We start from the raw sequence: 13,037 nt of genomic DNA, 5'->3' as shown, positions 1-13,037 counted from the left end.
AAATTGATGTAATGTATTATGTCAGAGGCTTGGTGGATTTATACAAAGTTGCAATGCCAAAGTGGTGACGTTGATGTCTCTGTACACCACATATCAGATGTTACGTCCGAATCAGTGCTCAGGTGGGAAATGTGCCCATTACCCAGCAGGCAATCAACGATGTCTAGATGATAGTTTGGTTATAATTCACATGCTAGCTCTACACAGACAAAGCTACAGAGCCCTGATTCTTTTTCTTGGAACCCTATCAGACTACAAATCTATGTCTTTTTCAGAAGATTTATCTAACACTGTTTCTCAACTTCATGGGAAATCAAAGTGAAATGCCAATACATCCACAGATGCTTCTCAGGGCAGAAAGTCTCCAAACAGAACAATGAGCTCTAAAGTAAATATTCAACAGTAATAAATAAGTGATAACCAGTTAGTACCTAGTGTGTACCAGCTGTGTATCAGGAACTGCTTGGAGTTTTGTTAATCCTGAGATAATTCTGAGCCATTGGGGGACAAGTTTTGTGTCCCCGAATGAAATTAAACCTGCAATGTAGTAGGTATTCAATTAAAATGGAAGCATAAGACCAATTTTTTTTGGAGCCTGGGTGGCTCACTCGGTTAAGCCTCTGCCTTCGGCTCAGGTCATGATCCCAGGTTCCTGGGATCGAGCCGTGCGAAGGGCTCACTGCTCAGTGGGGAGCCTGCTTCTCCCTCTGTCTCTGTCTCTGTCTCTGTCTCTCTCTCTCTCTCTGTCTGTCTCTCATGAATAAATAAAATCTTAAAAAAAAAAAAGACCAACTTTTTTCAAAGGAATTGATACAATAATGAAAATATGCAGTGCATAAAATGTTACGCTATTTGAAAAAATTATGGTCGCTTAATAAATTCTATTACAGCTACCTTGGACTTCAGGAAAGTTTGTTTTGAGATCGACATCACTATCAGCAAAGGACACAAAACTGGCATTACTCTTCAGAGTCCAGTTTAATAGGCATGTAGGAGGTAAAGGTGAAAACAGCTGAATGATATTTTTTAGGAAAAAAAATAAGAGATGGTCTTTTTTTTTTTTTACTCATTTAAGTATTTGATTTGCAAGTCAGACTCTGATAAACCCACAGGAGAAAGTTTTATGAGAATTTTAGTATGAATGTTTCCCCTTTTCCCCTGGAGAGATGGGAATAAAAGCATTTTCTTTCCTCTGCCAGTGCCAGAAGGAACATAAGATACTATGTGGAACTAGAAAAAGAGAACAGATGGCTATGTGACTTTTTTCCCCACTATCAAACTTTGTGTCTGCTTTCTCCCTGAGCTGGAAAAGTACCCCTCTGGAAGTCTCTGTCTCTGCTCTGCACCTTTTCCAACATGCCCCATTTCCTGCCTGTTCCCCTCTCTTCCCTCCTGTGGACGCAGGCTGGCTTCCCCAAGCCAAGATCCCAGGCCTACCTCCCCCTCTGACTTTGAAGTATATTGGCTACATTCCTATGATGGCAAACTGCTAGTAAGTTGTTATCTACCCCCCTGGAAAAGTGCAAAATGTAGAAACAGGAGTTTGGAAGAACAGAATGCAGAAAAGTGGCTCAGTCTACATCAGGCTGATAAAAGCTAAAAAGATGTTTCTGGCAATATCGTACAGCTGCTTTACGGTCTCCTAAAACAGGAGCTCTGAGTCTGGATTATTATATGATATGTTTGGGTGAAACACTGTCTCATTGCCCTACTTCAAAAATTAAAAAAAGGATCCTGCCAAAACGTAATTCTGTTGTTTTGCCTCCCATGCAAAGACTCACCAGGAAGTAGATCCACCATATTGTATATTTAGGTTACTGACACCGGTGGTTGCTTGTTCTGTTTTGTTTTTTAACTTGATCTGTGCCTGAGGTGCCTGCTAATTTTGCTTTGCGTTCTCTAGAGCCTTGGGGTTTTTTTGTTGTTTTTTAAAATCCCATTCAATAAGTCGGGGTTTTTTTGTTGTTTTTTAAAATCCCATTCAATAAGTTTTGGAAATTGGCTGGAACTGATAAACAAGGAAGAACAAAGTGACAGGCCATTTTCCTTATTCTTTCTCGGGCATCCATTTCTACTGTCAACTGATATTTCTTTAAGGATTTTGCATTTCTTCCCTCCGAGTATCACTTCACATGTTCATTCTCCATGGAGTGAAAAACGGTACCGTAAAAATTGTAATTGAAAAATGATTCATTTTTACCCTTTCTACGATGTAATGATACGTACCAGTTCTTATGTCATTATACTTGCTTAATGAACATGAAATAATACAACATTATTGGAACCAACTCTGTAACATTCAAGGGACATTAGCAACATTACATTTATAAATTTAGTAGAAAGAACAGTATTTTACAATTCTGACATATAAGTGAATGTGTTGTGCTAAAGGACAAAAAAAATCTTGTATTCTGTTTTGCTTTTCTAGATGATTAAGAAATAGAACTAAAATCTTGTCATCCATTTATTCATCCAGCTATGCTACATGCCAGCCACTATTCTAGGTGCTATGGATACAATTGTGAACAAAATAGGCAAGAAACTGTCCCTGCAGGGAACACACAATTAACTATGCATCCTTGAAAATCATGGTGAAATTGACCCTCAAGAAATGCATTAAAAAGGCATTCCACCAGTTTCCAGGGCAGAAGCTCTTTCCTGGCCCACTTCCTTCATCGCTAGGAATGCCCACTTTCTAAGGGATCAGGGTGGATTTATAACCCACTGCAAAGCAATAATAAACAGAATGTAGAAAATGGAAATCCTACCATTAATAAATATATAGATTGTAGATTCTGTTTTCTTCTTCTTTGAAGCAGGTATAGATAGATATTTACAGCTATAGAAGCCAGTGTGGTTTGCCTGAGCCGTGTTCAAGGTCAAAGTACTGCAGAACTGTTTGCCATTCCTTCCACAGGCAGATTTAGTTATGCTCAGCCTTTTGCTTTCCTTTCTCACTGTTTCAGGCAAAGACCATGAATGGGCTGCTTCCCCTCTGCAATCACAGATAAGAAAACAAAACACAGTTAGGGCTAGGGCCAGGTCCTAAGCATCCATTTCATTAGGAAGCGCTATTCTGAGGGCCTTGAAATGCAGTCCTCCTCTTTACAGAGAAGCAACACATTTAGAAAGCTTTTAAACAACTTGGAAGAAAAATGCAAAGATGTTCGTTCAGGGCACCTCTTCCCTGTTTCCCTTCCAGTGAGTGAGTGAGTCTCTCCTTGTGAAGCTGGATACATGTGGCTTGCACTTGGCAGCTTTTAAGAGACCACATAGGTCCCCACCTTTGTTCTCTGAGAGGTGACCCTTCTATTCTGCCAGGGAATGATTTTGCCTTAGAAAAGTCAATCAGGTTATCCCCAAACCAACACAGCCACTTACCTACATTTGAGATACAGTGTCTGGCCTGCTTGCATGACGTGCTGGGTGCCTTTTAAACTCAGTTCAGGACCTTTTAATTTTGAACCTGAACTAGATCCTGGAAAACAAATTTTAGAAAAGAATTATTTGCAAATTGCCTTCTCATTTTTTTTAAAAAGTCGTATCTTTCCATGAAGGTAACTTTTAATCTTTAACTTACTTGCATCTGCAAAAAGGCATGTGTAGTATTAAATTCTCTTAATTCACAAATTTTTTCTAATCCAAGCCACATTCACAAATATTATATGTCCTATTTTACCAAATGACTTAAATAATATCCAAAAACCCATTGATTTAGAACATTAATAGATTCAAACATGTTTCTAAATGCAGCCATGTTAAGACTATAAAGTAACATTAAAAACTCTCAGGATTAAAGGTCAGTGTCATTCAAAACTGAACTTCTATCATGGTGGATCATCTGGTCCTACAGGCCTAGCTGATCTTCTTTTCCAAATACAAAGTATAGAAACTTCCTGGGTTCTAGACATAGCTCAGTGATTAGGAAGGCCATGATATTTTGGGTGAGTCATTTCTCTTTCTGAACCAGTTTCCTCTTTAGGAAAACCAATTATAGACCAGAATCAGTTTTAGACGTCTTTTGGTTTGTCTTACGTAATCTCCAAGTTCCCTCTATAATGGAAGGAAAAAAAGGGAACTATTCACCCCTACGTGACATTTGACAAGCATACTTCCCGGGGAATGCTGTGAGATAGTGAGATAAGCCAAGCGAAAGTGCCTGGAAATCTACACATCTCTATTCAACACGATAATAATATCCACCCTAGGGACTCTGTGACACTAGCCAAGCCACCTGTCTCTCCAGAGCTCAGTTTTCTTATCTGTAAAATGAGAGACTGGGCTAGATGACCTTGGATCTCTCACTCCATTTCTGACATTTCCAGTCCCATGGTCCTGGGAGCCCCAGGTGCTCTAGAGGGTTATCCTCTCCTGAAGCGGCACTGGGCATGGACTCATCACAATAAATATCAAGGAGGACCTCTCCCGCCTCTTCCCTCCACCACCTCCTGCAGAGGCAGCTGCAGACGCCCGGCGAAAGCAGGCGATCAGGGGTCCAGGATTAGCAGGGACAAGCAAGGAGGGGATGGATATTCTTAGAAGAAAAGTTAAGGCAATCCGGGAGTCAAGCTTTGGGAATACTTTTTTTTTTACTTGAAAAATAGGTTCATGCAGTGGAATTCAAGACAGAAGACTGAGCTGAATCCTCTAGGCTTTCATGTTAGATCACAGATCCTGTGAGATGAGATACACAGGTCAAATTCCACGGTTAAGTCTAGCAGTGCTCTCTAGCGTTACTTGTGGGTCCCAGTAGCGCAAAGGAAACGAGACTCAGTTTAAAAAAATCTGCATTTGAAGGGCGCCTGGGCGGCTCAGCTGGTTAAGCGACTGCCTTCGGCTCAGGTCATGATCCCGGAGGCCCGCATCGGGCTCCCTGCTCGGCGGGGAGTCTGCTTCTCCCTCTGACCCTCCTCCCTCTCGTGCTCTCTATCTCTCATTCTCTCTCTCGCAAATAAATAAAATCTTAAAAAAAAAAAATCCGCATTTGAAGCTTAATTTCCCCATTTACTAGCTGCATGACCTTAGCCTTCCTTCATTGTTGCTCCTTAGTATCCTCAGGCGTAAAAGCGGAAAACTCACAATCTACCTTGCAGGCGTGGTGTGTGGATTCAGCGCTGGGTCATCTAAGTGATGGTGCTGCCCTGATGTGGGACAGATGCCCAGTCACTGCCATCTAGCAGAACTGCTTCCCCCCACTTCTGCCAGAGAATATTTTGCTGAGATATAATTGCAAAGACACTCCATTAACTTAATCTGCATTTCTGAGGTTGCTGATGAAATAAATTAATGCAAACGTAACTTTTATATGCAATAGGTCCTTGGTATCAAACTACCGCTAGGAAAAAAAAATGACTTGATATGAACTAATTCAGATTAAAAATCACTGTTTCTTATAGATCCAACTGGTCTATCAAATAACCCCAGAGAACAAGTCAACCCATTCAGGTACCCAGTGATGCATTTGGTATTTTATTCATCTTGAGGAGTTTCCCTGAGGCAACAGGGGGCTCAACATCAGCGATCCATGGGAACACCAAGATTTTCTAAAGCCACAGCCAGCAACTGATAACACCTATCCTGAAAAAATTTCCAGGCCAGAATAGTTTCTGCCCTTCTTTATGGCATGGAATTCTGGAGATTTAACTGAGTAGTTGTTCATGTGCTGGAAAAAATCCAGCAAAGTTTCCTGCGGAAAATTCTGGCACAACTTAGAGAGATCCCTGTGGTTTATGCGGAGATGGTGTGCTTTCTCATCCAGGAGAAGCCAGGGGGAAGAAGCCGCCCTTTTCATGACATGAGGCAAACCCCAGTGCCTGCTGGTTCGTTTCCAAATCATATGAATCTTTGTCAGCACCCTAGAAAACCAATACTCCTGACCCTTATCAGAAAGAAGCTTTGACCTCAAAAAGCCACCAAAATCACAGCTGAGGGGAGTGTTATATAGAGAAGATCCCCTTAAAGAATATGCCATCCACACTCTCCTCTCTGCACTCCCCATTCCATCCTCCCACCAAAAGAAACCAACACAACTGAGCAGTTAAATAAGACACAGAAAATAATAAGAATTATTGGAAAGTTTAGGGGGGAAATGCTAAGAAAAATATTTTGCTATACCATTATCTCCACTGACATCAATGAATTTTGCACTGGGAATGAAGAAGCTAGATTAAAGAAGTTGATTAAACAAAGGAAAGAAGAAGTAGAAGGAAACTATTTCCAAGGAACTGGACACTGTGAGTATACCATCATTCTTCAGTTAAAAGGAAACTAGAATCTCATAAAGATTAATGGAGGTGCCAAGACTATAGTTTAACAGGAAAACTAATAGGGAAAAAGGAAAGTGAAATATTTATTCCTCAAATGCTCTGAAATCACATTAGGCCTTAAAACATTTCTTTAAAGCAATTTAATTGTCCATATACCTACCTGAGTCATAAAGATCTGACTAACACTTTTTGAGTATCTACTGTAGGTCAGCACTTTCTCCATTTCACTGGCGATATACGTAAAAATGTAAAATGTAAATACGTACATATCCATATACACTGTCACACCATGTGAAAATCGGGTCTGCCCTTCTCAGCAAGTAGCTCAGAGTCACGTTGCCCAATTAGAAACAAATCCACAGCATACTTTATTTCCAAGGGTAGAGTGTTAGAATTTAACAGGGATTCTCCCCTTGTGAAGCTCAGATGGGGATCAGAACTTTCCACTGTTTGCCATGGTAGCCTAAAAGTCTGGTTGAAACAAATTATTGTCCCCTTAGTGAATTAGGTGGTCTGTGAACCACTGTTTTCATCAAAATCCACTACAGTATACAGCAGTCTCCCCTCATCTGCAGGGACACGTTCCAAGACCCCCAGTGTATGCCTGAACCACAACAGTACCTAACGTGACATATACTGTGTTTTTTCCTATACATACACACCTGTGATGCAGTTTAATTTATAAGTGGGCGCAGTGAGAGATTAACAACAATAATGCATAATAAATAGACCAATTATAACAACATACTGTAATAAAAGTTGTGAATGCGGTCTCTCTCAAAATATCTTACTGTACAGCACTCCCCCTTCTCCTTATGATGATGGGAGATGATAAAATGCCTACATGATGAGACGAAGTGAGGTAGACGACATGGGACGTGTGACAGAGCATTAGGCTATTAATGACCTTCTGACCTTACATCAGAAGGAGGATCACTTCTTCTGGGCCACAGCTGACCTCCGGTGAGTGAAACAATGGAAAGCAAAACCACACATATGGTAGGGGGACTACTGAAATCATGAGAGGCAAAGAGATGTCCTTCTGTCAGGAAAATTATTAATTAAGTAACAAAACAAAAAACCATGCAGACCATGGAAGTGGGCTTTATCACATGCTTCTTTATTAGAATAAGCTATCGAGCATTGTGGTGTAATACCCCTGAAAGACCAGTATGTGTACAAGGACCCAGGTGAACACCAAAACTGGTATTATTCTTGCCTGAATATTTTCTTCACTGTCTGTCTGTTCTGTATCATCTGGTAGGTGGAAAGAGAATAGAACGTTATGACTCGTTGACAAAAATCCCTTCCCTCCCCACACGCCAAACCTCTGCTGGAACGCCCATATCCAGACCGTTCTAAAACATGACTCTCCATTCCACCTTCGCTGTGTTACGCAAAATGGAGTGTTTTCTTGGATTTCAGGGGGAAGTGGGAGTACAGTTTCAAGTAAATGACGGCTTTATTTTGCAATCAAAGCCAAAGCCCAAATGAGTGAGGCTCTTTCTTCAAAGCTACCTTGCTGGATACCAACAGAGCAAACTTTGCTCATGGGACATTAGGAAACTGACGGCCTTGCCTATCATTTTTAAGACTGAGAGAAGACTCTTATGTAGAGTCGAACTAAAAGCATCATTAGAAAACTGCTGTTTTTTATTGACCTAAGTAAAAACAGTGTTCTTATTAGTTGAATACAACTTCAAGACAAACCTCAGTTCCTCTTCCTTCCAGATACCACCCCTTCCTTCACCTCTACTATATGGAACTCCAAGAGTTATGCTCTGTAAGAAAGGGGACTTAGCCAAGTATAAATCATGAAACATCTATGTTTTTCCACTTTTGATTTAGAGTCAGTAATCTCCCCAGTTCAGCTACTAACTAGTTCTGTTGTGGCCATGGGCATGCCCTTAAGACTCAGATTCTTCATCTCCCAACAGAGGGGGATGGCTTCCGATTTTTAGAATTCCTTCCAGCCTAAAAATTCTATGATCCTGAGATTACAGTAATTGATAGCAATGTGCAAGTTAGAAAGCATGTCAAAAGAATTATGACTAATAAAAAGACAAATAACAAAGTGGACAAGGGATTTGAATAGACCTTTTTCCAAAGAAGATTTATAAACGGCCAATAAGCACATGAACGATGCTAGAAAAAATGCAGGAAAACGCAAATCAAAACCACAGTGAGATACCACTTCATACTTCCTAGGTTTTATTAAATTAAAAGACAGACAATAGGGGCACCCGGGTGGCTCAGTCGATGGGCATCTGCCTTCGGCTCGGGTCATGATCTCAGGGTCCTGGGATCGAGCCCTGCATTGAGCTCCTTGCTCAGTGGGGAGACTGCTTCTCCCTCTCCCACTCCCCCTGCTTGTGTTCCCTCTTTCGCTGTCTCTCTCTCTGTCAAATAAATAAAATCTTTAAAAAAAAATACAGACAATAACAAGTGTTGGTGAGGATGTGGAGACATTGGAGCCCTCATATATTGCTGGTCAGATTGTAAAATGGTACAATCACTTTGAAAAACAGTATTGCACGGGGCACCTGGGTGGCTCAGTTGGTTAAGCAACTGCCTTCGGCTCAGGTCATGATCCTGGAGTCCTGGGATCGAGCCCCGCATCGGGCTCCCTGCTCAGTGGGGAGTCTGCTTCTCCCTCTGACCCTCCCTCCTCTCATGCTCTATCTCATTCTCTCTCTCAAATAAGTAAATAAAATCTTAAAAAAAAGAAAGAAAGAAAAACAGTATGGCAGTTCCTCAAATGGTTAAACACAGGTTAAACATATAACCCAGAAATTCCACTCCTAGGTATCTATCCAAGAGAACTAAAAACATACGTCCACATAAAAACTGGTACACAAATGTGCACCTACAGCAGTATTACTCATAAAAGCCAAAAAGTGGAAACAACTCTATCAATGATGACTGTATATCTGTACAATGGAATATTACTTGGCAATAAAGAGGAATGAAGTACTTATACATGCTACTACTAGAAGACCCTTGAAAATATGCTGGTGCACAAAGGAAAGACCTTTGAGGACACAGGGAGAAGGTGGCTGTCTACAAGCCTCCGAGAGAGGCCTCCAAAGAAAACAAACCTGCCGACACCTTAAATTTGGACTTGCAACTTCCAGACCATGAGAAAATAAATTTCTCTTATTTAAGAACCCAAAACAAAAACACTATGCTAAGTAAAAGCAGCCCGTTACAAAAGGCCACATATTGTATGATTCCATTTGTATGAAATGTCTAGTATAGGCAATTCCCAGAGACAGAAAGGACATTAGTGGTGGCCAGGGGCAGGGGGAGGTGGGGGCTGGGGAGTGACTAATACTGGGTATGGGGTTTCTTTCTGAGGTGGTGAAAATGTTCTTAAAATTAGATCATGGTGACAGCTGCCCAGCTCTGAATGCGTTTAAAAAGCATCAAATTATGCAATTTAAAATGGTGAGTTTTGGGGCAGCTGGGCGGCTTAGTCGGTTAAGCGTCTGCCTTCAGCTCAGGTCATGATCCCTGGTGCTGGGATCGAGCCCCGCATCAGGTTCCTTCCTCAGCGGGGAGCCTGCCTCTGCCTCTCCCTCTGCCTGCCGCTCTGCCTACTTGTGCTCTCCCTCTCTCTGTCAAATAAATAAATAAAATCTTTAAAAAAAATAAAATGGTGAGTTTTATGGTATGTGAATTTTACCTCAATAAAACTTAAAAAAAAAAAAACATGACTAAAGTCATCACAGAGATAAGTGGAAGACACAGAATATGGAACTATTTTTAACTTTGCTGCCACACATGACCTCATCAGTATTAGATTTTACACTAGTTATTTTTCCAGCTTAAAGCTTTAGAAGCCTGATTTTTGAGAAATCACTTTTCCTTCATGCTTGATAACATCACTCTTTATGTATTAGAACTTTTACAAATATATTGCAAAAAACTCATTGTTTCCCCTAATTACAACCTTTTAAATTTAATTTGATGTTCATTTTAAGTCATTTCTAATAGCATACTTTGAATTTTAACTATTTAAATTGGAATTCTAACAAACTGAGTCACATTGAAAATTATGTTGTTAGAGCTCTCTGAAGAAACCTATTGGTGTTTCCTTTTATATTAAAATTGATCTCTCATTTTTTTTAATGCAAAGCTTTGTATATTAGATTTATTTCAAATGAGATGCATCTGTCTTTGATTTTGCATACCACGTTTTCAATAGTACATAATCCTACATGATAAATGACCTCTTTATCTAAGTATAAATCCCCAAGTATCATGTTTCCAAAATTTGATTTTAAGACCATGAGCCTTTACCAAGGTTGTGTGAGGTTAATTAAATATAATTCATAATAAAAGAAGATATTCTTTCCCCAAGATGTAGGTTATTAAAAGCTTAAGTCTCACAGACTAAATTTTATAGACGCTTTCTGGTTGGTGGCAAGGCTGAGAGAAAGGTTAAGAATGCAATTGCAGGTGAACCAAATTTCTAGAAACTACCACAATTTGTGTTTGGGCTGTTAATTCTTACAGTGCTTCTAGTGCTTAATATAAAGCTACATCTTGGTCTCAACCTCTGTGTTGTGCCTCTATTATAGTATTTGCAAGGTAATATGAAGTGTACATTATAACCGAATGCACTGTTAGAATGGCTGTCTTAAATGAAGACCACACCACAAGCTGACAGCGCACACTTTGATGGAGAGCATTATAACGTACGTGCATATTGCTCTTGTTTGTGGCATGATGGAGAAAGACCGAAGGGTTCATATTCTATCTACCAAGAGACCACATCGAAGATAGAAAAGCCAGAGGGATTTGCATGGCAGCCACAGAGCTTGAACCCCACGATTAGGCATGATATTAGTTTTCAAAATGTTATTCCCCCCCCCCCCCGCCACAAAACAATTGGCATTAAGTCAAGGAAAACCCTAAAGAAAAAAGGCTGTTAACCTAAATACATGTACACACCTATCTATTTGGATGCACACACTTTTCTCTCAGTGAAAACATCAAGTTTGTTTGAGGGGTGGGGGGAAGCAGGTAGAGTAGTGAAAGAGGTTTGGGGGTGTGTTTGAATTGTATTCTCCATTGTTTTAGGCTTTAGGGAAAGCTCTTTTTGGCTGGGATTTGGAAATTGACATGTATTTGGCAATAGCACTGACTTACTGCCGAGTAATCCCTATGTTGATAAGATTATTTGCAACTTTTGGACAGTCAAATACAAATAATCTGCAGATGCACACACAGTCAAATACAGGCTATTTCAGATCAGGGTAACTGTGTTATTGATCTTCAGGGTCCACAAAGCACTGGTGTTGAAGTAGCTGCTGTCCAGCAATCATACATTTAAGTTGTAGAAAGTTGCTAATCCCAGGGACTTGCTTTTGTCTTTTACATCTTTACATGATGTTAAACTCACTATTTCACCGCACGGACCTGCGACAAGAATTCACTGGCTTCTTGCTTTAGAGTTTTTGCTATTCAGATAGAAAATTTTAAATAGTCCTTTACATAGCATTTATGTCTTGAATTCAATGTAAAAAAAACAAGTGAAGAAATTACTTAAATGTTTAATTTCAGCAGTTGGTGTTGGCATTACCCTATAGATAGGTTCATTTGAATAATTCTGCTGTAGTGTGTTTTAAAGCTGTCTTACAATTTGTATTTCAATTGTCAGTTGACAAAACCCCTAAATAGCTTTTGCAGTGCAAGGTACAGAGGACACCACAGTATTAGCAAGTGATGTGGCCGATGTCTAAAATAATCAAAACTTGGACCGTGTGCAACCTACCCATGTGTGAGTTATAGGCTTTGCTCATTTTTCCTTTATAAAAGTTATTTGTAAAGAGAAAATTCTATGTGGTTTAAGATGTTTACCAAGAGAAAAGTACTCTAATAACCTCGACATTCCTACTATCAATGTTTACGAGGGGCACGTCTTCAGTGTACCTCTCTGAGCTTTTTCCTTGACACTGGCTTCTCAGAGGGTCATGGTTTAACAGGGCGCCTTCATTTATCATTGGGCCTGTCACCGGGCTACCATCAGGAGCCTACCCTCCCAATGACCTGTACCCGTGCACAGCTCCTTTTCATGTGACATCAGAGTTAATTAAGGTTAGTCAGTGAGAAATCTCCTGCCGACCAAGGAGGTACCTTTTCCAAAAAAATGCTCTACTCCCACACTGCTGCTCTTTTATTGAACGAGTTCAAAAACCACCTCCACAGAGCTGTCTAACAACAGGTCATTTCAATATACCATACAATGTCATGAAAGTTATCTGAGTTGCCTGGAGCAAGGGTCAAAATCTGGTTGACAGGGCACGAGACATAGCTCGTAAAGTATTTAGTGGAGAAGTCTGGTAGACCTTCATCTGGTGATGCAAAGGGAGAGGAACAGAAGAATGTTCACACCCTAAAAATGCATAAAGATTTCGTCTGTTAGGTAGTGCTTCCCTATCAGCAGCAGGAAACGCGTTATATTTGGAGCATATCACCACTGGCCTCTGTTCTACCCAGTGTTACTGTTCAGAGGACTGTGGGCAACTTGGCCTGATGCCACCTCGTATAAAATGGATCATAATCACCAACAGCCCACTGCTATTGTTCATGTTGATTTACAAGTTATTTCAGGCCAGAATGTATTCATTTTCAGCCTCTGAACACCTGAAAATTCAGAATGTATTAAACTTCAGGTTATGAACCCCTGAAAAGAGACTGCTCAGTAGAGGTGCCATTTCAATGAAAACGCATGCAATATATGCAAGATTAAAGACACAACACTTG

General features: G+C 40.3%; 1 protein-coding gene across 4 annotated transcripts in view; it reads right to left on the bottom strand.

Annotated features, from left to right (window-relative positions):
* Positions 1-13,037, bottom strand: part of FLT1 (fms related receptor tyrosine kinase 1) — a 171,041-nt gene that overhangs the window by 141,346 nt on the left and 16,658 nt on the right. For all 4 annotated transcript variants that reach the window (XM_027590840.2, XM_027590841.2, XM_027590842.2 and 1 more), the window contains exons 2-3: positions 3,382-3,478; positions 2,769-2,995 (exon numbers count right to left, since the gene is read on the bottom strand). In XM_027590840.2, the coding sequence (XP_027446641.1) occupies positions 2,769-2,995; positions 3,382-3,478 (324 nt within the window). The remainder of the gene's footprint in view (positions 1-2,768; positions 2,996-3,381; positions 3,479-13,037) is intronic.

The sequence above is a fragment of the Zalophus californianus genome, chromosome 3, assembly GCF_009762305.2.
Source record: "Zalophus californianus isolate mZalCal1 chromosome 3, mZalCal1.pri.v2, whole genome shotgun sequence".
NCBI lineage: Eukaryota > Metazoa > Chordata > Mammalia > Carnivora > Otariidae > Zalophus > Zalophus californianus.
This window is presented reverse-complemented; position numbering and strand designations above follow the sequence as displayed.